The sequence below is a fragment of the Sus scrofa genome, chromosome 6 (assembly GCF_000003025.6).
Source record: "Sus scrofa isolate TJ Tabasco breed Duroc chromosome 6, Sscrofa11.1, whole genome shotgun sequence".
In the NCBI taxonomy this organism is placed as follows: domain Eukaryota; kingdom Metazoa; phylum Chordata; class Mammalia; order Artiodactyla; family Suidae; genus Sus; species Sus scrofa.
Window position 1 is genome coordinate 115,889,452 of NC_010448.4, and position 25,490 is coordinate 115,914,941.

Below are 25,490 nucleotides of genomic sequence, written 5' to 3' on the forward strand. Positions count from 1 at the left end.
ATGAAAAGGCTAGAGGTCAATACTAGGGCAGGATTGGGTTTCAAGTGCTTAGGGATTCCCCCATGGGGACACTTGAGTGAAACCTCCATGATGGAATCCTTGGATGGGGAGAACTGAGTCTAAGGCTGCTTTTGAATTGGTGTGGAATTATTGCTTTAAAGGACTGATTGCTGGAGTTCCCATCGTGGCTTAGTGGAAATGAATCTGACTGGCATCCATGAGGGTGCAGGTTAGATCCCTGGCCTTGCTCAATGGGTTAAGGATTCGGCATTGCCATGAGCTGTGGTGGGGGTCGAAGATGCAGATCAAATCCCTAGGTGCTGTGGCTGTGGTGTAGGCCAGTGGCTATAGCTCCAATTTGACCCCTAGCCTGGGAACCTACATATACCATGGTACCATGGCCGGACAAAGACCAAAAAAAAAAAAAAGGACTGATTGTTGGCTTTGCCTTCAGATAAGATCAGTGACATCATCTGACTCACCAGGTGTAAGATGTTTCCTGGCAGAGATTTGGGCAAATGATGTTGCCTTCTAGATAGAATTAGATAATTCAGAGATCAAACCACAAGTGACTCATCTTTTCTTTCTGAGTTGTGCAAGTCTGGGGTAATAGGTTAAAATCATTAAGGAATTTTGACTTTTTTCAAATGTAGCCTTAAGAAGTCAAAACAGCTTATAGAGTTCCTGTTGTGGCTCAGTGGGTTGAGAACCCAACGAGTCCATGAGGATGCAGGTTTGATCCCTGGCCTCACTCAGTGGTTTAAGGATATGGTGTTGCTGTGGCTGTAGGGTAGGCTGGCAGTTGTAGCTCTGATTTGACTCCTAGCCCTGCAACTTCCATATGCCACAGGTGCAGTTGTAAAAAGATTTTTAAAAAGTCAACAGTTTCTTTTTCTGATACAGTAATTATATTCCTCTTCCATGTTTTATTTTATCTGTGGTCTATTGAACTCAAAAGGAGCAAATGACACAAACACCATGTTTCATACCAAATTATGAGGCCAATCTAAGAGAAGTTTAGTATTTTATCTTATAAACGGAAGATGTTTCAGCAAGAACCACACTTTCTGGCTTTTCTCTCTGCCCAGTTTTTTCTTTCACTGGTTGGCTCTTATTTATCCTTTAGAGCTCAACCTGAGTCCCGCTTCCTCACTTCTTTGACACACTAATTTCAGCTCTTGCTTTTCTCCCCCTTTTTTTCTTAAGTATCACAATTTGTCCCTCCTAAGTTCATGAAGCAGTAGAGCTCAATTTCTTTATTCAACACTGCATGCCCAGCTCCTGGCAGAGAACCTAGCACATAGTTAAGATGTAGTGATATGAAAAATAGGATATCACAGGAAAACTAGTAATTCTCTTGTGGCACAATGGGTTAAGGATCTATTGTCACTGAAGTGGCTCAGGTAGCTGCTGTGGCATGGGTTGGATCCCTGGCCCAGGAACTTCCACATGTCACAGGCTCAGCCAAAAGGAAGAAAGAAAGGAAGGAAGGAAGGAAGGAAGGAAGGAAGAGAGAGACAGACATAATTCCATTCACCCAGTTTCCCCAGTTTCAAAGGTAGTCTTATTTTCTGCCTTTTGCTCCTGAGATTCATTCCTTATGGGAAGGGACAGGACTTCAACCAAAATTATGTTGATAAAAGCCTGAGGCATTGTCCCTATAGCAGTTTATTTCCATGGGTTTGTTTTCAGAATATCTGAGGCTTGCCTGGGCAGTGAAAGTGTATATGCATAAATGTTTTGGAAGGAAGAACAAATTTCATTAGATTTGCTTCCAAATTCCTATTAAATTAGATGTGCAGTCTGGTACCTTAATTTTGGATACGTATTTGCCTGTAATTATTTTCAGTTCATGTCTCTTTTCTTTTGGTATTGGATTCAGGTATATTACATTTCTTTTCTAATGACATTTGCTATCATATAGAAAGTGTTCTGTAATTGGCAGAGTTGCTGTGGAGGTTAACCTAAACCACAGATAGAGCTGGGTGTCCATTGTAACAGACATTCCAGAGGACTGAAGTTGGTGGTAGCTTCTTCTATAGTGGCTGTTATTTACCTGTTGTGTTCACCATCAGGTAAAGTCCCCACTGAGATGAGGCCAACATCTTTTGAAGGTACACTGTACAATTGTTGGCTCTTAATATGAGCAATATGGCCTGGGAGTATATTTGAATAAAGACATATATTAAAGGATGAGCTGACATCAGGAAATTGGCAAGCTTAGGGAGTAGATGAACATTTAGGTACTTAGATAATGATCAATCAGTTTCTCTCTCTCTCTCTCTTTTTTTTTTTTTTTTTTTTAATGGTTTTTAGGGCCATACGCATGGCATATGGAGCTTCCCAGGCTAGGGGTCGAATAGGAGCTATAGCTACCGATATGCCATAGTGATAGCCTCCAGCCACATCTATGACCTACACCACAGCTCACAGCAATGCCGGATCCTTAACACACTGAGCGAGGCTAGGGATTGAACCCCAAACCTCATGGTTACTAGTTGGATTCATTTCTGATGTGCCACAACAGGAATTCCTATCTTTCTCTTTCTGATTCTTACCCTCTCCTTCCTCAGGTTAAGAAACAGAAGAAATTTTTGGAGTAATGTAGACACTGGCTCATTGTTTTGCAGTGTCTTTAGTCACACCATTATGTTTTCTGTATATCTAAAAGCCGAAGCCTCGGGCGTTCCCATTGTGGCACAGCTGAAACGAATCTGACTAGTATCCATGAGGATGCGAGTTTGATCCCTACCCTCACTCAGTGGTTAAGGATCCGGCATTGCTGTGAGCTGTGGTGTAGGTTGCAGATGCAGCTTGGATCCTGCGTCAACCCCTAGCCTGGGAACTTCCATGTGCCTCGGGTACGGCCCTAAAAAGACAATCAATCAAATAAAAGCTGAATCCTCCACTAATTCCCTATTAACTTCAGACTGAAAAACAAAAACTACTTGTCTTGCAAGTTCACGTTCCCAGAGGGTTATGGATCCAGCATTGCCTCAACTATGGTGCAAGCCGAAATCGTGGCGAAAGTTCAATCCCTGGCCCAGGAACGTTCTCAAGCCAAGAGTATGGCGGCAAAAAAAAAAAGTCCAGGTTTTCTGTATCTTTCTCGGCCACTAGACTCAAAGCTCCTTAATTGTGGGACCAGGGCTTAGTCTTCTCTGTACCTCTGGCTCTTGACTTTGGGACAGTCCTCAGATGAGTATATTTGAGAAGAACTGGTCCCAATTTACCATTCCAGACTCTTCTCCAACCACTCCCCCCAGCGTGCCCTATCTCCAGCTTCACTAGCTTTTCCCATTGCCTAAGCAGGCCCTGTTCTTTTAGGATTTTTTGCTTTTTCTATGTTGCTTCCTCTGCCTGTGATGCTCCTCCCCTGCCTCATTCTTCAATACTCAAAATTCAGTTACCAGAAACTCTGCTGAATCCTTTCCTGGCTTCCTGGAAAAAAAAAACTAATGGTTCCTTTTTCAGTCATGAACAGCTGTCTAATCAGATTTTGAATATACTTGCTATGCTGTATTGAATGTATCTGTTTAAGGAGTTCCTGTTGAGGGTCAGTGGGTTAAGAATGCAACATTAGTGCCCATGAGGATGTGGGGTGGATCCCTGCCCTGGCTCAGTGGGTTAAGGATCCACCACTGCACAAGCTTTGGCATAGGCTGCAGTTGCCACTTGGATCCAGTATTGCTGTGGCTGTGGCGTAGACCAGCAACTGCAACTCCAATTCGGCCCCTAGCCCGGGAACTTCCGTATGCCACAGGTGCCAGAAAAAAAAAAAGAAAGTATCTGCTTAAGTGATAAGAATAATAGCCATTTGTTATGTGTGCCAAGGATGGAGGGAATATAAGTGACTGAGCTTCAAAATGTTAAATGAGATATTATTTTAAATCTACCAGTAGCCCTGCAAAATAGAGATAATTCTTATTTTACAGGTGAAGATTGATTAATTGTTAAGTCAGTGAGAGGCTGAGATGAAACCGAAAACTATTTTCCAGGTACCGGGAAGGCAAAAGTTAACAGGACACATGTAGTTTCTTCCCTTAGGGAGACCCAGCATTTCAAGAACAGAGATCAAACAGTAGTAAATGTATGGCATTTATTAAATGCCTAATATGTACCCAGCACATTTAAGGACATTATCTGTAAACATCACAACTATAAGGTGGTGATGGCATCTCCCTTTCACAGAAGAGGGCATTTGGTGGTGAGTTGTGATGTAGGTCACAGACACAGCTTGGATCCCAAGTTGCTGTGGCTCTGGCGTAGGCCTGTGGCTACAGCTCCGATTGGACCCCTAACCTGGAACCTCCATATGCCGTGGAAGTGGCCCTAAAAAGCTAAAGAAATTAATAAATAAAAAATAAAGAGAAACGTCATTGGAGTTTCCTTGTGGCACATTGGGTTAAGGATCAGCTTTGTCACTGCAGCAGTTTGAGTCACTGCTGTGGCATGGGCTCTATCCCTAGCTGGTCACTTCCACATGCCACAGATGCAGCCAAAAAAAAAAAAAAAAAAAAGGAAAGGGAAGGGAAACATCATCTAAATTAGATACTGTTAATATCTGTTACTGTTAAATTAGATACTGTTAAAATAAAAAAACATTGGATTGTCTAGATCAGACATTAGATTCCACTCTGATACTTACAATACTATAAGTTTAAGCTAATTCTTTTCTGCAATTGGATTCATCGACGAAATAATGATAGTAATTCCCTGGGTTGTTGTGAGGATCAATTGAAAATACCACATCATTTATCACATAACACATACCTTGCATTCAGTAATAATTCTGCATTTCGTAGTTTTAAAAATAAAAACATGGGAGTTCCTGTTGTAGCACAATGGGTTAAGAATCAAACTACAATGGTTCAGGTCGCTGCAGAGGCACAGGTTCAATACCTGGTGTGGTGCAGTGGGTTAAAGGATCCAGTGTTGCCACAGCTGCAGTGTAGGTCACAGCTTTGCTCCGATTTAACCCCTGGCCCAGGAACTTCCATTACGCTGCAAATGCAGCTGTAAAATGAAAAAAATAATAATAATAATGCATGAAAAAGTAGAATCTTTTAAAAAACCCTATGTTAAGACATAATAAAGTAGTATCTATAAAAAGAGTCATTTATATCAGCCGTTTGGGAAATACAACTTAAAACTACAAAAGATGCCACTACATCCCTGTAAAATGACTGAAATTTAAAAAAAGGTTGATGGTACCAATTCCTGGTGAGAATGAGGAAAAAAAACAGATAATTCACATATTGCTTGTGGGTACAGTTATTCTGAAAAATAGTTTGGCATTTTTTTTTACAAAATTAATTATAACATTAACCATATGACTCAACAATCACACTCCTGGAAATTTATCCTAGAGAAATGAAAACACATTTATGCAAAACATCCATACACAGATGTTCATTGCAGCTTTTATTTTTAACAGCCCAAAACAACTGTCCTTCAGAATTAAATGGATAAACTGTGGTACTTCCATACCATGGAATACTACTCAACGGGAAAAAGGAAGGAAATACTGATACTCACAACTATTTAAATGAATCCCAAGGCCATTATGCTCGGTGAAACAAAAAATTGAATTTTAAAATTTCTGGAGAACAGATCAATGGTTGCCACTGTTCGGGAGAGAAGAGAAAGTTAAGGGGTAGCACAGGGGAATTCTTTGCAGTCATGGAACAGTTCTGATTTTTCATTGTGTTTATGTGGTAAAATTTCATAGAACTATAAATACAGACACTACAAAATATGAGTTCACACAAAAACTGGTGAAATCGAAGTCAAGTATTGTGTAGTTAATTGACAATTTTCCCCTTTCGGTAAAGCACCGTAGTTATTCAGAAGTTACCATTCGGGGAAGCTGGGTGATGGCGACATGGTACTTCTCTGCATTCTTTTTGCAATTTTATGTGCGTTTATAAATATTTCAAAATGAAGAGTTTTTGTTTTTTGGTTTATTTTAGAAAGCCATTAATGGCTACTAAAATAGGAAAATATGTATAAATACCAATACCTGATGCTGGTGTGTTAAAATCTATATTGCTGGTGGCAATATAAAACTCTAGAGCAGGAGTTTCCGTTGTTGCTCAGCGGAAATGAATCTGACTGGTATCCATGAGGATGCAGGTTTTTTTGTTTTGTTTTGTTTTGTTTTTGTCTTTTTGCCTTTTCTGGAGCCGCTTCAGCGGCATATGGAGGTTCCAAGGCTAGGGGTCAAATCGGAGCTGTAGCCACTGGCCTACGCCAGAGCCATGGCAACACGGGATCCGAGCCACGTCTGCGACCTACACCACAGCTCACGGCAATGCCGTAGAGAATGCAGGTTTGATCTCCGGCCTGGATCAGTGGGTTAAGGATCCGGTATTGCCGTGAGCTGTGATATAGACTGAAGACGAAGCTCAGATCTGGCGTTGCTATGGCTGTGGTATAGATGCAGCTCTAAAAAGACAAAAAAAAAAAAAAAAAAAAAAACCAAACCCAGAGCTATAGAGCAGTGTATACTATGAGCCATGAATGTTCATAACTTGACTTTCTCATCTCTATTTATGGTCATTTATCCTAGGAAAATAATCCCCACAAAAGTAAATAATATAGGTAATGTAATTTATAGTAACAAAATATTCACATACAAAGAAGACTTAAGTATTCCAGAAGTCCAAGAGGTAGGTAACTAATGAAGTAAATTATTGTACATTTAACTGTAATATTAGCTAATAAATATGAAGCAAATTGCCATACTCTTTTTTTTGGCTGCATCCACAGCATGTGGAAGTTCCCAGGCTAGGATCAAACCTGTGCCAGAGTTGCCACCTGTGCCACAGCTGCAGCAACACCAGATTCTTAACCCATTATGCCACACAGGAACTTCCTAAATAGCCATACTCTTATATGAGAAATACAGATGAAGAAATAAATGTAGTTTTATTTATTTATGTTGTGTTAATATTTATGCAATTCTGAAACATAATGCTGGAGTTCCCTAGTGACCTGGTAGCTTAAGGGTCTGGTGTTGTCAATGCTGTGGCTCAGTTCATTGCTGTCGTGCAGGTTTGATCCCTGGCCCAGGAACTTCCCACATGCCTTGGGTGTGGACAAAATTTTTAAAATTTAAAAATAAAACATAGGAGTTCCCGTCGTGGTGCAGTGGTTAACGAATCCGACTAGGAACCATGAGGTTGCGGGTTCGGTCCCTGCCCTTGCTCAGTGGGTTGACAATCCGGCGTAGCCGTGAGCTGTGGTGTAGGTTGCAGACGCGGCTGGGATCCTGCATTGCTGTGGCTCTGGCATGGGCCGGTGGCTGCAGTTCTGATTAGACCCCTAGCCTGGGAACCTCCATATGCCGAGGGATCGGCCCAAGAAATAGCAAAAAGACAAAAAAATAAATAAATAAATAAAACATAATGCCAAATATGGCTAGTAGCTGCATAAAATTAAAATTCATCTTGTTAAAGTTATTTAATTTTTTAATTCTGATATTAATGATTATTTAAAATTCTTTCTTGAACTCTGATCTTGTTTATTTCCAGTTCTGTCCACTTTGCCGTTTAATACCTAATGAGAATCCAGGCAGCTTCACTGGCAGCTTAATAAGACATTTGCAAGTCAATCACACTTTGTTTTATGATGATTTCATAGTAAGTATATTTTCTTACTTTTTCATTATGTTTTTATGCTATATGTTAAATAAGCTTACCTTTCTTAATCCAAGTGAATAAGATTATAGAGGAAAAAATTACATGTAGCTGTGAAATGTTAAATATTATAGTTAAGTAGGAAATCATAAAGCACAGTATTTTTATAAATTGACTGTTAATACTGAAGTAGTTACTTGCCTTGGACAAAATCATTTTCTTTGTGATATTAGCCATTGTAAAGCCATTGTACAGCCATTGTATAAAGTCCCAGATTTCGCTTTCAAATTATTTTAATTTCTACTCTAGTGCCTCCCTATATATAGTTATAATTTTTATGAGGTTAAAAACCTACATAGCTGAGGGGAAACCATATCACTAATGAAATGGCTCAGAGAATTTGCATTCATTTTATAATACATTGAATGGCTAATAACAGATACGACACTATCAGTGTAGTGAGACACATGGGCTATATAGTTTTTTTGTTTGTTTTTTTTTTCCTTTTCCCTTTTTAGGGCCTCATCTGCAGCATATGGAAGTTCCCAGGCTAGGAATCAAATCAGAGCTTGCAGCTGCCAGCCACATCTACAACTTAGACTGCAACTCACAGCAACGCCGGATCTTTAACCCACTGATTGGGGGCAGGGATTAAACCCATGTCCTCATGGATCCTAGTCAGGTTTGTAATTGTTGAGCCACAATGAGAACTCCTTTTTTTTTTTTTTTTCCATTTCTTTTCTTTTTAGGGCCACACTTGCAGCATATGGAAGTTCCCAGGCGAGGGGTCAAATCAGAGCTGCAGCTGCCGCGTCTGTGACCTACACCTCAGCTCATGGCAACACCAAATCCTTTACCCACTGAGCAAGGACAGGAATGGAACCCGAATCCTCATGGATGCTAGTCAGGTTCTTAGCCTGCTGAACCACAGTAGGAACTCCCTACGTCTCTCCGTCAAGTCTTTTCTGGCCACTAAGGCACACAAGCCTCCAACAGAGCCTCCTTCTTCTGGTCCACATGTTCTCATTTTTACAACACATAGGGGTACCTCTTTATCTTAGCTCCATAAGACATTCTAAAAGCCAGGTTGATTCCATACCTGTTCTGGCTATTCATGTGCAGTCCCTTCTCAAGATCTTACAGAGTATGATTCCGGACTGGTCAGGATGAAGCCACTTTGATGAGAAGTCTTTCCACCCACTCAAAACCATGTTCTTGGATGAGGAAGTCAATTTGAAACAGTGTTCTTTGTTTTGATTTCTTGTTTCTTAATCTAGGAAGTACTCTGCTAGGCACTTTATTCAGATTATCTCATTTTATTCCTTGCAGCAACTTCCGTAAATTGAGTACTATTTTATTATCCTCACTTAGTTATGAAATATCTGACTCTCAAAGGTTAATAAATTGCTTCAGAACAACCTGGTGTTGAGTCCAGATCTTGTGCTCTGCTGTGCTTTATGGCTTTCCTTTGGGGGTTATTTATTTGCTTTTATGTTTTAGAGTGGACTTCCAATAAAGATTTTATTTTATTTTTTCGTTTATTGGCAAAGAGGAAATAAGTTGCAGGGGATGGGGCTCTTGATTGTTTTTGTTTTCCTTATAGAATGTGCTGACATGAAGTTTTCAATTCTGTTTCGATCTAAGGAGGCAATGAGAAAGAGAGTTTTGTTTTCAACTTTTTTTTTTTTTTTTTTTCAGAACTGGATATTCAGTATTGCTGGGATTGGTAAATTCTGTCAGAATGTCCTAGCTTTATTCCATATTACAGGCTTATGTGGAGGCTAGCACTCTGACCAGGGTTTGTGATGTTAACTAAAAACTAAGAGATCATATTTTTTAAAAACTTAAAGGAATTCCCTTTATGGCTCAGTGGGTTCGATCCCTAGCCTCGCTCAGTGGGTTAAGGATCCGGCATTGCCGTGAGCTGTGGTGTAGGTTGCAGACGCTCTCGGATCTGGCGTTGCTGTGGCTGTGGTGTAGGCTGGCAGCAACAGCTCTGATTAGACCTCTAGTCTGGGAACTTCCATATGCCACAGGTGTGACCCTAAAAAAAGCGGTGGGGGGGGGGGGAGGGAGAGAGAGAGGAAAAAAAACTTTTAAGTTCCTGGAGTTCCCGTCGTGGCGCAGTGGTTAGCGAATCCGACTAGGAACCATGAGGTTGCAGGTTCGGGCCCTGCCCTTGCTCAGTGGGTTGATGATCCGGCGTTGCCGTGAGCTGTAGTGTAGGTTGCAGACGCGGCTCAGATCCCGAGTTGCTGTGGCTCTGGCGTAGGCCAGTGGCTACAGCTCCGATTCGACCCCTAGCCTGGGAACCTCCATATGCCACGGGAGCGGCCCAAGAAATAGCAAAAAAAAAAAAAACTTTTGACAATTGCTAGTTAGTTGATAGGCACTAAAATGAAATAGAAAATGCACAAGCTTCAGAGTGAAAGTGCTGGATTCTATGAGTTTTTGTGGAAACTTGGGAGGTCACAAAACTCAGAGCTTTATTTTACAAAACACAGCATTGATGTAACCCCTATCCTCCAGTTTCTGAAAACTGTCATCTTTGACTGTATGTTTCTAATTATTTTTTTATTATAGGATTTTAATATAATTGAGGAAGCTCTTATCCAGAGGGTCTTAGACCGGTCACTTCTGGAATATGTGAATCACTCGAACACCACATAATTTTATTAAAAGGAAAGGGAAGGAGGCTATACAATTGCACCGTTTTTTTAAGCTGCTGCTTGAAGAATTGGAGGGAAACTCTTAATGTTTAATGGGCTGAAAAGTGTGCAACGTAATTATATGTTTGTCATGTTTATTGTTATATTGCTTTTTTAAACTGCTTTCATTTTGACAGTTTAGGTCTGTTTTACATTTTTGAGTTTCTTAGACACTTAATAGCAGAAAATAGTCTCCATCAGCCATTAATATATGAAAGAGACCATAAAGCTGGTTGTGGGTGAAGCATCTTTATTTGCAAATTAGATGACATTGTGTGTAATGCAGCCATGATAACTGCCCTCATAGTTGGGCAAGATAACTAATCTTTGTTCTATATAAAAAGATGGAGAGTGAAATAAAGTGTAGACATTCAAGGAAATATGAAATCTGTTTCAGGGCTCATGATCTAATCGCTAATAGAATAACATGAATAACCTTGTATCATAGTAGGAAAGGAAGATTTTGGAAGTCAACACATCCATTTAACCAAATTGTATAATACTGTAGCAAAGTAAATTTCATGTTGGGAATGTATACTCACACTTAGCTCTTTGACTTTTTATAACTATACACACATAAGAATTTAATATTATATTTTTCAAATATTTGTAGCTTATCATTTAGAAATATTTCTTTACACAGGCAACTTCTTACCAACCATCTGCTGATATTTAGAGTAGAAGTATGCACATCTATAATTTTTGGTGGGAAACCCTAAGGGCTTTGATTTTTTTTTTTTAATTTTCTTCTCTTAGAAAAATTATAAAATTAACAAATATTAAAAACCAAACAAAAACGGTATAGCTCATTACATTATTATAAGGAAACATTCTTTTAGAACTCTGTCACCAACCTGGGATGTCCTCTGTGTGTGTGTGTTCTGTCACAGTTAACCCTCTTCCTCAGCTCCACAAAAGTAACCACTACATGGATTTCAGTGGTACTCCCTTCCTTGTATTTTCTTTCTTATTTAAAATCTTTCTTTCTTATTAAAATCTCTACACACTAGCTTGTAATCTTATCTATTTAAAATTGCTTTATTAGATAGATCTTTTATGTCTCTTTTTAATCTATAGATTCCTCCTTCTTTCTTTTCCTTAAATTTTACCTGGTCTTAGAAATTCCCCACTGTCTGTATTTTGTTAATTGCATACTCATGGCACAATTTAGCATGTTATTCTATCCTCTGGATAGTGACATGGATCCAGAGGTTTGAGCAGACTCAGGTTCAGCCTTCTGCACAGACTGTAGGTCATGGTGTCTTCTTTCATTAGAGGGCACAGAATGTCCAATTCTCTCTTTTTGTGACATCAGCTGAAACTGATACTCAATGCCTAGATCCATTGATTTGTTGTGGGTTGGAGAATATTCTATCATTTATTTTTCATTTATTAGTTGGGACCTTTTTATAAAGAGGTATTTCCCTGCATCTACCATTTGGTTAACCAGTGGTCATGTTCATATAGGAAGGGAAAAATAAATACTTGAATTTTCCCCTTTATTCACCAATTTTCCAGACAAACTTGTTTTTTATCGTCCTCTATAGATTTCCCCCTTTTCTAAAAGTATCGTGAGCTCATGGGGTCAAACATAGGCTTTATTCCATTTTGAGTACTACGTTATTAAAGATCAAATTGTCCTATCTTTGATCATTGGGAGCCTTATCAAGTTGGCTCTGAGTCCTTTTGGCACTACTCCAGCAGTCTTTAATAGCTTCCATGTAGTCTCAGATGACAAGGTATTCCAGGCTCAACTTGTATGTTTCCTGCCCCAGTCCTGAAGTCAGCCATTTTTCTAAGAAGCCTGATTACTTTCAGTGAGAAATAATGCTTCAAAAGCATAATTGGGGCTGTTAAGTTCATTGCAGTTAGATTGGTCATTGTTTCTAGAGGAGAGCTAGGAAATAATATTTTTCTTTTTTTTTTAAGGTAAAACAATTTATGAGTTTATTTTGATACTTCCAACCCAAATTGAGTACTACGGGGTATTTGTCTAATCTTTTCTACTATATCTGTGTCTTTTATTTTTCTATACTGAGAATCCTGGTTTTCAAGGAGATAGGAGTATCCCACAATTACTCGTTTCCTTCATCTGCCTTACAAATGCAGCAATCTCAGAATAATAGTACTAATACAACCGCCACCAATACGATAACTGGAACAATTAAAAATGCTTTTTAGGAGTTCCTGTTATGGCTTAACGGGTTAAGAACCCAACATAGTGTCTGTGACGATGCTAGTTCTATCCCTGGCTTCACTCAGTGGGTTAAGGATCCAATGTTGCTGTGAGCTGTGGTATAGGTTGCAGACGTGGCTCAGGTCCACTGTTACTATGGCTGTGGCGTAGGCCTGCAGCTGCAGGTCTGATTTGTGCCCTAACCCAGGAACTTCCATATGCCTTAGGTGTGCCCACCCCCCCAAAAAATGTTTTTCTTTGGTTCTTTCCAATCTCTTTCTATTTTTTTAAGCTGTACTATAACATTTTCAGAACATGTTGGCATGACATATAATACTCTCTCCCTTCTTCTTTTTTTTAAATGGCCATAAGCATGGCACATGGAAGTTCCCGGACCAGGGATCAAATCATCACATCACAGCTGTGATATCACCAGATCCTTAACCCACCTCGACACAGTAGGAACTTCAATACTCTCTCCTTTCCCTTCACCAATTTAGTCTTAGTTCTTCAAGTAAGTGTACATTCAGTGCTTGCTATCACTCTTTAATTGATGACTGTTTTTCATATCTGGCTCTTAAAGAAGAGTCCAAGACATAGAATAATATTTCCATCTTGAAAGCAAGCAAAGAAGCTATGAAGAGTAATGATTTCAATTCCTGAAAACAAAATGTCATTTGGTTGTGGTTAGCTGCTTCCTCTTCTTCTTTTTAAATTGGTGTATAGTTGGTTTATAATGTTGTGTTAGTTTCAGGTGTACAGCAGTGATTTGGTTATACATATATCTATTCTTTTTCAGATTCTTTTCCTGTATAGGTCATTACAAATATTGAGTAGATGTCCCTGTGTTATACAGTAGGTCCTTTTGACTTATCTATTTTATATATAGTTAGCTTAATTATAATTGTTTATAAACTTCTTTTTCTCTTATACATAAATGTAGTCATAATCATGTACCCCCAAATTTTCTAGAATAAATTATCCATTACTTAAAAGACTTGCTTACTATTCTGTCATCCATTACAGGGTGGCTAGAAAAACCTAAAGCTGGATGAAATCCAGAAGGCCTTATTTCCTCCCTTTTAGATACTGTCTTCAAGCTTGCTTTTCACAGCTGCTAACAGGTAACAACAGATGTTTAATTTCACCTCTCTCCCTGCAATTTGGCTGGATTTTCTAATAAGGAGAAACCTATTGGACAACAAGGGCAAAAGGAGAGGAAACTTTTCAGAGGTAACCATTAGATTGGAAATCTAGAACCTGAAAAATAAAATAATGTATTTCTGAGTATTAGTACTCACTGTCCAGAAAATAAATTTTTTAAAAGCTATACTTTGAATAAAGCTTTAAGTGACCTGCCTCTATTAACCTCAGTGCAGCAATTCTGTATTCTGTCAGTGGACTCCTCTCATGATAATTTTGCCCCTTACAGGACAAATTAGGTGCTGGCTGCCTGAATTATTTTGCCTTTTGAATTTTGAGTTCTAAAATAATGAAGTGCAACTATTGTTAATTGTTTACTGTGCCTTTAACTTTTTATTAAAATGAATTTATGATATACTGTTCTGAAAAAATGGAAATATGGAGTTCCCTGGTGATTGAGCAGGTTATGGATCTGGCGTTGTCACTGCAGCAGCTCGGGTCACTGCTGTAGCGCAGATTGGATCCCTGGCCCCGGAATTTCCATATGCTGCAGGTGTGGCAAAAAAAAAAAAAAAAAAGGAAGAAAGAAAGAAAGAAACCCATATCTGAAGCTGATGACTAATAACAAAAAAGTTTCGCTCCTTTTTTTTTTTTAGCTCCTCAAAATACCACTTTTTCAAGAACTTAGGAGTGAAAAACTAATTCACATATTACTCTTTGACAGCTAAGTTCTTCTAATCCTTTAAAATCCCTTTACACAGTTTTTCACCCAAGTTTCTAAAATGTAGGTGGAAAAATTGGATTGCCAATCTATGGTAAAGACAGGTCCAGGTCAGATCTCCTAAAAGAACCTGGCTCTAATGATGTTGCTTTATTACATTTACTGGGTGCTAAGTGTCTTTTGTTTTGAAGTGAGCTTACGCCAGTTATTGAATGTTTAACATATAATTAGTCCTTCCAGCATTGCAGTTTTCTTAAAAAGTCACTAAGAGGAATTCTCATCATGGCTCAGTGGTCAAGGAATCTGACTAGCATCCACGAGGATGCAGGTTCGATCCCTGACCTTGCTCAGTGGGTTAAGGATCCAGCGTTGCCGTGAGCTGTGGTGTAGGTCACAGACACAGCTCAGATCCTGGGTTGCTGTGGCTGTGGCATAAGCTGGCAGCTACAGCTCTGATTTGACCCCTAGCCTGGGAACTGCCATATGCCATGGGTGTAGCCCTAAAAAGCAAAAAAAAAGTCACTAAGAGATTCATCCTTTAATTATTCAACTACAAAAAATAATTCTGTATAATGATCAGAATTTAAAATGTACAATTCTTTTCTTCTGTAAATATGTATTGTGAGAAATAAAGAATGGCAGGACCATTGCTTTCATTAAAAGATCTACTGTGTGTGTTGTTAAGTATGGATCTTGATAATTTTTTACATTAAATATGCTTTTTATGCTTTTAAACCTGATGTGCTTTTTCAACAATATCGATCACAAAAAAAATAACTTTATTGAGGCCAGGAGTTCTCAAGTGGGGACAATTTTGCCTCCCAGAGGACATTTGACAATGTAGGTTGCCATAACTGGGATGTGCTGTTGCCCAGGGAGGTGGGTCAAGGCCAGGGGTGCTACCCAACATTCTACAATGCACAGGACAGCCACTCACAACAAAGAACTGCCTTGCCCAGAATGTCAATTGTGATGAGGTTTAGAAACCCCCATTTAAGTCAAGGTAATGCTGAGCACCATGGAGTTATTATCCGTCTGCTTCCAAGGGACTCCATCGAAATTTCAAAGGTAAGATGAAGATGAACTTTGTGTATCTTATACCCTGCTTAATAGATACGAAGTTTGGGTGGCTGAAGCCAAACTTCGTACTTCAGTTTAGAATATGCTAAAACACGAAAGTTTTTTGGATCTTTCACAAGAAGAGGCCAGGCCAGAGTACAGGTGTTAATGGCATGACCTCTGATAATTATTTGTTGAGTGACATCCTAAAAGAGGGAACCCACATCGTGGCTCAGCAGTAATGAACCCAACTAGTATCCATGAGGACAAGGGTTTGATCCTGGCCTTGCTCAGTGGGTTAAGGATCTGGCATTACTGTGGCTGCAGCTCCAATTTGATGCCTAGCCTGGGAATCTCCATGTGCTGCAGGTGCAGCCCTAAAAGGACCAAAAAAAAAAAAAAGGAATCCAGAATGGTGTGGGAAGTCTTACCCTTTTTTTTCCTGCTCTCGCCTGCAGCATGCAGAAGCTCCTGGGACAATGGTTGAATCCCTGCCACAGAAGTGACAATGACAGATCCAGGAAACTCCAAGGGAAGACTTCCTTTATCACTTAGGTTACAGTTATTGAAGTGAATGAGGTAAATTATGACAGGTTGACACCCATTTTGATCCTTGAGACTAAGAAATATTTTAAGTTTTGTGGAATTCCTATTGTGGATCAGCAGGTTAAGAACCTGACTAGTATCTATGAGGATACGGGCAATCCCTGGCCTCGATCAGTGGGTTAAGGATCTGGTGTTCCTGTGGCTGTGGCATAGGCTGGCAGCTGCACCTCTGATTCTACCCCTAGTCTGGGAACTTCCGTATGCCGTGGTGTGGCCTGAAAAAGAAAAAAAAAAATTTTAAGCCTAGCAGGTTAAGGATCTGGCATTATCACTGCTATGACACAGGTTCTATCCCTAGCCTGCGAACTTCTTCATAGCATGGATGCAGCCAAAAGAAATAAAAGAAATATTTAAGTTTTTATTTTATGGCTGGAAAGTCATCTGGTATTTTAATTCTGCCAGCTTCATAGGCCATACACTGGTCTTGATTAGGGCTAGTCATTGCCCCAAAGTATCCATTTATAAGGCCCAATGAGGAGATCCTTTTGGCACAGTGGGTTAAGTATCTGGCATTGTCACTGTAGCTGCCTGGGTTGCTGCTGTGGCTCAAGTTTAGTACCTGGACAGGGAACTTCCACATGCTGCAAGTGTGGCCAAAACACAAAAACAAAAGGCCCGATGAAGATAAAACACAGGGAGAGATAGGTCAAGATAGACTTTCATGCTTCAATTATACACAGTCCTCAAATACCCAGGTCTTGCCCAGGTCTACTACAAATCCTACCTATTCTCCAGGCAGCTGTTCTCCAGTCTCAGAATTCCAGCTTGTTCTTTTTTGTTTGTTTGTTTTTGTTTTTTTCTTTTTTGGCCACCCCGAGGCATATGGAGTTCCCAGGCAAGAGATGAGATCCGAGCCACATTGGTGACCTATGCTGCAGCTGTAGCTGTGGCAACACCAGATCCTTAACCCCGTGTGCTGGTCCAGGGGTCAAAGGAGACACTGGGGCTCCTATTGTGCCACAGTGGGAACTCCAGTTCCAGTTTGTTCTAATCTCACGGCATTTGTGTATCACTATGTGCCTCCCCAGGTTACCTTGCACCGCAATGGACTGGAGAGTTGGTTACACAGGTCATTTCCACTCATTTCATTTGCCATGCAAGGCATAGCCACATGCAATTTCAAGGCGTTGAAGATGTGCAGTCTCAGATAGAAGAGAACTGGCTGTTGGGAAATAATATCAATGCCAACCATGGAGGTACAAGCCAAGAAGAGCTGACAAAGAAGTAGAAGCCCACAGGGGAAATGTCTTAAAAACATCTGTGAAAAGGAGAGGCAAAAAGTCAAAATGAGGAGTTCCCCTCGTGGCGCAGTGGTTAACGAATCCGACTAGGAACCAAGAGGTTGCGGGTTCGGTCCCTGCTCTTGCTCAGTGGGTTAACGAGCCGGCGTTGCCGTGAGCTGTGGTGTAGGTTGCAGACGTGGCTCGGATCCTGCGTTGCTGTGGCTCTGGCGTAGGCCAGTGGCTACAGCTCCGATTAGACCCCTAGCCTGGGAACCTCCATATGCCGCGGGAGCGGCCCAAAGAAATAGCCAAAAGGCCAAAAAAAAAAAGTCAAAATGAGACTGATTTTTTTTAGAAACATGAAGTGATAATTATTTTTGCATTGGTAATTTTTTGATTAATTTCACTCAAAATTTGGATCATTTTATCAAGTAAAAACCTGTCTCTCAAACATAAAACAATAACTTCTCTTTTTTTCTTAGTCTGAATGCATTCTAAGTATGTTCTAACTGTATTTTCTCAGTATACTTTTTTTTTTTTTTGGCCATTCCTGTGGCTTGTGACAATGTTAGATCCTTAACCTGCTAGGCCATGAGAATTCCTCAGGATACTTCTTGTGTACCTTCATCAGAACCATTTGGGTTACTTGGTATAACTGCATTTTTTTTTGGCCTTCCCAAAATGTACAGAATTAGAATGTCTGAAATTTTTTTTTTTTTTTTTCATTCAGCTGCACCTGCAGCATATGGAAGTTGCTAGGCTAGGGCTCAAACTGGAGCTGCAGCTGTCAGCCTACACCACAGCCACAGCAATGTAGGATCCAAGCTGCATCTGCGACCTACACCACAACTCACAGCAATGCCGGATCCTTTAACCCACTGATTGAGGCCAGGGATCTTAACCCACCAAGCCACAATGAGAAATCCAGAATGTCTGAAATTCTGATGGATGCATAATAAGCAAGATACCAAAATGTGTTCAAATCTATCAATTTTTCACCATCTCCATTATCACAATTTTAATCAAGCCATCATCATCTCTTTCCTGGATCCCTTCGGTGAACAATTAATTGGCTTCCCTGTCTCCACTTAGGATATTATGGACCATTATCCATAGAGCAGTCAGAGGGATCTTTAAGAGCATAAATCTGACCATGCCCTTCTCTCTCCCCACTGCTTAAAATGTTCCAAGGGCTTTTCATTATTACTTGAAAAAAATTGAAATGCCCTTCCATTCCTTTCCAAAGTCCTTCGTGACCTAGCCCTGCCTATTTCTCCAATTTCACCTCTACTCTTTCCCCTAATCCCTACATTTCAGCCACACCAATTTTTAGCTTAATTAAATGCACCAAGATAAGTGGTTCTTGCATCTTGGCACTTTTTATTCCTTCTGTTTGAAAAGACTTCTCCTCAAAGTTTGACATGGCTGCCTTCTAATCATTCAATTCCCAGCTCAAATTTCATTTTCTGGTAAAGGATTTTCTGCATAATTCTAGCCAAAGTCATTTCCCCATTTTTGTATGTTATCCTTTCTTCTTAACTGCTATTAGATTTGTAAATTAGCTTAGTTTATTTTCCTTTCTATTGAATGTCTCCCCTCTCTAAAATAGAAGTTCACCATTGATTTACCCAACATCTTAATGTGCATCTTAAGACAACATCCAAAATTGTGGCACATGGTAGGTAAATATTTCTGCTGTCTAATCTATCATCATAGTTATTAAGGATATAAAGACATGAAAAACATTGTTTCTTATTACATAAAGTTCATGAGAATAATTTTAAAACATTAAAATGCTAGCATTCTAGCTAGAAGTCTTTATGAAACCAAGCAAAAGTGTGTGAGTTAATTCATTAGTAAGAATAACTCAACAGGTGAATATCTTAGCTTAGCTGACTGTAAAAAATACCATAGACTGTTAAAAATAAATGAAATAATGCTATCTGCAACAACATGGATGGACCTTGAGATTATCACTTGAGCAAAGTGAAAGAAAGACAAATACCGTATGATATCACTTATATATAGCATCTAAAATGTAGAAAAAACTTGTCTACAAAACAGAAACAAACAGACTCACAGACAGAAAACAAACTTATGATTACCAGAGTAGAAAGGGAATAAGAGAGGGATAAATTAGGAGTTTGGGATTATCAGATACACACTACTATATATAAACTAGATTGGAGTTCCCTGGTGGCTCAAAGAATTCAGAATCCGGCACTGCCAGTGCTGTGGTTGTGGGTTTGATCCCTGACCTGGGAACTTCTGCAGGCAGTGGGCATGACCAAAAAATAATAATAAAATAAGATTTTACTGTATAGCACTGGGAACTATACTCAATATCCTATGATAAGCCATAATGGAAAAATGACTGGCTGACAAGTGGATCAAAATACGCATGTTAGCCTCTCAATATATTATTCTCCCCTAATAAAGTCTATATGAAGAGCAAACATATAGTTAAAACAGCAGCTTTTATGTCTGAATTTGATCATTATTGCTTCCCCAGAATTTAGCAGAGTGCCATTCATCTATAGGCACGCCAGAAATATCTGATGAATAAACCATAGTTTGAGAGGCACAGGCAAGATGCTCTTAAAAAATAAGGTCATGGAGTTCCCGTTGTGGCGCAGTGGTTAACAAATCCAACTAGGAACCACGAGGTTGCAGGTTCTATCCCTGGCCTTTCTTAGTGGGTTAAGGATCCGGCATTGCCGTGAGCTGTGGTGTAGGTCACAGACGTGGCTCGGATCCCACGTTGTTGTGGCTCTGGTGTAGGCCCAAGGCTACAGCTCTGATTAGACTCCTAGCCTGGAAATCTCCGTATGCCATGGGAGCGGTCCTAGAAAAGACAAAACAACAACAACAACAAAAAACAAAAACAAAAAAAATTTTAAATAAGATCTTGGAGTTCTCGTCATGGTGCAGCAGAAACTATTTTGACTGGGAACCATTAGGTTTTGGGTTTGATCCCTGCCCTTGCTCAGTGGGTTAAGGCTCTGACGTTGCTGTGAGCTGTAGCATAGGCCAAAGACGAAGCTCAGATCCTGTGTTGCTGTGTCTATGGTTTAGGCTGGCAGCTGTAGCTCTGATTTGACCCCTAGCCTGGGAACCTCCATATGCCGCAGGTATGGCCTCCCCTGCCACAAAAAGCAAAAGATAAATAATTATATAAGGTCTTCAAGCCCGATACAGCTCTTCTCTTTAGAGGTACACTTATGGAGTGAGCCAAACTACTAGACGTGGCATATGGAAGTTCCTGGGTCAGGGATTGAATCCGAGCCACAACTGCAACCCACACGCTGCAGTCAGGTTCTTAACCTGTTGTGCCACAGCAGGAACTTCATTGCTGAGTTAAACTTGCTCCGGATTATACAATGTAGAAATTTGCTACAGAGTTAACCTAGGCAACTAAATAAAATTGATCCAAGTAACCAGATAAAATGAAGAAAATGTTTAGTTCTTTTTTTTTTTTTTTTTTGGTCTTTTTCGTCTTTTTAGGGCCGTACCTGAAGCATATGGAAGTTCCCAGGCCAGGGATCGAATTGCACTGCCGGCCTACGCCACAGCGACAGCAGCTCGAGGTTGGAGCCCCATCTGGGACCTACACCACAGTTTACGGCAACGCCAGATCCTTAACCCACTGAACAAGGCCAGAGATTGAACCCACATCCTCATGGGTTCCTCACCCCCAAGTCACGACGGGAAGTCTGAAAATGTTTAGTTCTTATATCTATTGTGATACGCCTCAAAGTGTATTTTACTTTGTCCCTTTGACACGTTCTTAGTATATGTACAAGAAGGCCAATGTCTTATACGTAAAATATATACTACCTTTGACAGTATTTCAAGAGTGTCTTCTCCAGAAATTACAGCCTTGAGGCATTCTGGTTTTAAAACTTCCTTAGGGCTTCTTTGGCTGCCTGCTTGTATCTCTCACAGGCATCCTGTCTTAATAAATTTACTTCTTTCCTATCACTTGGTCTCTCTCTGAATTCTTTGTGCCCTGAGATGCAAAGAACCTGAACTTCCGTAAGTCCAGACACCAGAACTAAAACCCCCCCAACAAATGAATACAAGAGAGGAGGGCCACCAGAACCAGTCCTGGGGCCACTAAACACCAACTCTGAAGAAGGAAAGCTTGCATCTACCCTGATCCTTATCTGTGGCCCTATTCTCTACTCCCAGACTCTAAAACCACTTCTTATTCTATCCCAAAGGTGGTCACAGTATTTAGGACATTAGCCTGCTATGACCTCCTTTGCCTGGAAAGCAATAAAGCTTTTTCTTCTTCACAAAAAAAAAAAAAAAAAAAAGCAAACTTCCTTAAAGAGAAAAACAATAACTTTCTAACTAAAAAAAAAATTGGGTTGTTCCCATCATGGCGCAGCAGAAATCAATCTGACTAGGAACCATGAGGTTGTGGGTTGATCCCTGGCCTCGCTCAGTGGGTTAAGGATCCGGCGTTGCCATGAGCTGTGGTGTAGGTCACAGACACAGCTTGGATCTGACATTGCTATGGCTGTGGTGTAGGCTGGCAGCTGTAGCTCCAATTCGACCCCTAGCCTGGGAGCCTCCATATGCCGCAGGTGCAGCCCTATAAAGACAAAAAAAAAAAAAAAAATTTGGCATTCCCTAATGGTTCAGTAGTTTAAGGATCCAGCATTGTCATTGCTATGTCTCAGGTCACTGCTCTGGCTTGGAATTGATCCCTGGCCTAGGATCTTCCACATGCCAAGGGAGGTGCCAAAAAAATAAAAATTAAAAAATGCGTGTATTATCATGATGTAGTCAAACTCTTAGAAACAGAAAATAGAAGAGTTCCCTTGTGGCACAGCAGGTTAAGGCCCTGGTGTTGTCCCTGCTATAGCGCCTGTTCAATCCCTGGCCCAGAACTTTCACTGCGGGTGCAGCCAAAAAAAAAGAAAATAGAATACTGGTTGTCAAGAGACAGAGGCAGGAGGGAAAGAGGAGTTGTTTATGGATAAAAAGTTTCAGGTTTGCGGAGTTCCTGCTGTGGTGCAGCGGAAATGAATCCAACTAGGAACCATGAGGTTGCCGGTTCAATCCCTGGCCTCGCTCAGGGGATTAAGGATCCAGTGTTGCCATGAGCTGTGGTGTAGGTCCCAGAGGCAGCTCAGATCTGGCATTGCTGTGGCTGTGGTGTAGGCTGGCAGCTACGGCTCCAATTAGACCCCTAGCCTGGGAACCTCCATATGCCACGGGTGCAGCCCTAAAAAGAAAAAAAGAAGTTTCAGTTTTGCAAGATGAAAAAGTTCTAGAGACCTACTGCATAGCAAAGTACATACAGTTAAGGCTACTGAACAGTACAGTTAAAAATGGTTAAAATGCCAAATTTTGTATATTTTTTTACTACAATAAGCAAACAAAATTGTTGTGTGGGTAAACCAAATACCAATTTATATACCAAATATATAATTTTATGCCACCCAGTTTGGGAAATTACAATTGTTGTTGAAATTTAGGCAATTGCTGGTGAAGCCTTTGAGGTTTCAATAATAAAATAAAATATTTAAGTATAGAGACTGAACAGTGCTCCTCCCTTTTTCTATTTTTTCCATCCATAGGTCTCCAGACTTCTGATGAAGCTTAGAGCACATACTATTGTTTGCTTGGTTTTTTTTCCCCCAGTTGCTCTGGTTGTACCTTCTCTTAGATATTTATTGACTTGAGTCGCCAGTCTGAGTTAGCCACACCTATTTATAAGATTTTTTTTTTTTTTTGGTCTTTTCAGGATTGCACCTGTGTCATATAGAGGTTCCCAGGCTAGGGGTCGAATTGGAGCTGCAGCTGCTGGCCTGTACCACAGCCACAGCATCGCCACATCCCACACTCATCAATGACCTATGATGCATCTTGTGGCAATGCCAGGTCCTTAACCCACTGAGCACCACCAGGGATCAAACCTGCATCCTCACGGATACTAGTCAGGTTCTTAACCCACTGGGCCACAATGGGAACTACTTATAAGATTTTTGATGGGACTCTTAGGAAAAGAAGGCAATTCTAGGTTTTTTTATGGACAGTGTTGAAGCAGAGCAGGACGCTGTGGGGCCCTCCCAGGTTAAAATAACCTTTCTATGTCCCCTAATTTCTTGCTTGTAGGAGAAAGGCTTCCTTCTCCTAGACCTTCCTTGAGTTCCAAAGGGCAGATTCAGTTACTAATTAGGAAAGTGAGGGAACACAGAAACAAAGGAAAGCCAGTCAAGAAACAAAAGTGCAGGAGTTCCTTTTGTATCACAGCAGGTTAAGGATCTGGTGTTGTCAGTCCAGTGGCTCAGATCACTGCTGTGGCACAGGTTCAATCCCTGGCCCCAGAACTTCTACGTGCCTTAAGTGTGGCCAAAAAGAAAAAAAAAAAAGAAAAAACAAGAGTGCAGTGCAGTGATGAGGCAGGGTCCTAGTTCCTCTTGGGGGTGTGGGGGAACGTGCCTGGCAATCCGATATATCTCAGAGTTTTCTACAGAAACTAAGGCCCTCGCTCAGTGTGGAGGATGGTAACTTCAAGCTGAGCATAAGCACATGGACCTCAGAATGCTCAGAGCCAGAGGCTGATGATTGAGATCCTTGGACTGTCACCCCTGTTACCTCACCATCAACCAATCAGAAGAAAGCAACACACCCTGCAGCCCTCCCCCCATATCTTGTCTATAAAACTCTTCCTGAAACTCCTAAGGGAATTCAAGGCTTTTTGGAGGTGCTTATTCTCTTTGCTTGGCCCTTGCAAAAAAAACAAAAACAAAAAACAAAAACCTTTGTTCCACATGTTTTGTTTTTTTTGGTTTTTGATTTTTCTCACTGTGAGTCAGGCACAGGAACTTGGGTTGGACAACACCATTGTTGTTTTTCACACTGATCATGAGGTCAAATAATTTAGAATTTGGGGACCACCAGGAAGGAAGAATTTGCCTGAGGCCAAAGTCAACCCAAGAAAAACAGAGCCAACCCAGAGAAAGTCAGAAACTAAATCTCTTTATTTCTTTGTTATTATCTTTTTTTTAGGGCTGCACCCTGGCATATGGAAGTTCCCAGGCTAGGAGTCAAATCAGAGCTATAGATGTTACACCACAGCCACAGCAACCCAGGATCTGAGTGGCATCTGGCAACACAGGAATCTTAATTCACTGAATGTGCCGGGGTCGAACCTGCAACCTATGGATACTAGTCAGGTTTGTTACCGCTGAGCCCTGACAGGGACTCCAGAAACTAAATCTTGATGATATGTTTTAAGCCTCTGGTTTCAAACAAGCATTATCTCAGCTTTACCACTGAAATGAAGTGAGCTAGAGAATGCTATTCATTCCCAAAGACATTTTATTTATTTATTTATTTACTTACTTACTTATTTATTTATTTATGTAGGGCTGCACCTGCAGCATATGAAAGTTCCCAGGCTAGGGGTTGAAGCAGAGCTGCAGCTGCCAGCCTCCAGCACAGCCACAGCAACCTGGGGTCTGAGTGGCATCTGCAACCCAAGCGCCCAAGCTGCAGCTCATGGCAACACCGGATCCTCAACCTATGAGCAAGGCCAAGGATCAAAACTGCATCCTCATGGATACCAGTCAGGATCTTAACTCCGCTAAGCCACAACAGAAACTCCAGCTGAAGCCATTTTAATTTGGATTTCTATCACTTGCAATCCAAAGAAATTCAACTAATATGAGTTCTGTGCATTATCTCTGCATCTTTAAAATTTGTATCGCCCTTTACCTAGTTCAAGTTGGGTTCTGTAACTTTCAACCTGAGTCCTAAATGATATAAAAATTATAGAAGGATGGAGTTCCTGTCATGGTGCACCAGAAATTAATCTGACTAGGAACCATGAGGATGTGGGTTTGATCCCTGGCCTGGCTCAGTGCTTTAAGGATCCGGCATTGCCCTGAGCAGTGGTGAAGGTCACAGACGAGGCTAGGATCTGGCATTGCTGTGGCTGTGGTGTAGGCTGGCAGCTGTAGCTCCGATTCGACCCCTAGCCTGGGAACCTCCATATGCCGCTGGAGCAGCCCAAGAAATAGCAAAAAAAAAAAGAGGAAAAAAAAAAAAAAAAAAGATTCCTGCATTGCTGAATGAGAAATGTAAGCCTTTGTTATGTAGGTATAAAACAATTGCCTAAGCTATCTCCTTTAGTTCCTTGGGCTCTAGGCAAATGGCCATGGTAGGTGAAACTCTAGAAGACTTGGTAGCGCATGC

General features: G+C 40.6%; 1 protein-coding gene across 5 annotated transcripts in view; it reads left to right on the top strand.

Annotated features, from left to right (window-relative positions):
• Positions 1–16,099, top strand: part of RNF125 (ring finger protein 125) — a 47,854-nt gene extending 31,755 nt beyond the window's left edge. For 2 of the 5 annotated variants that reach the window (XM_003127888.5, XM_021096214.1), the window contains exons 5-6: positions 7,536–7,643; positions 10,224–15,128. In XM_003127888.5, coding sequence (XP_003127936.4) covers positions 7,536–7,643; positions 10,224–10,310 — 195 coding nt within the window. In that variant the 3' untranslated portion in view covers positions 10,311–15,128. Of the gene's footprint in view, positions 1–7,535; positions 7,644–8,774; positions 9,285–9,338; positions 9,558–10,223; positions 15,129–15,905 lie in introns of those variants that run through there. The other 3 variants (XM_013999274.2, XM_021096213.1, XM_005665329.3) reach the window with 3 other exon arrangements.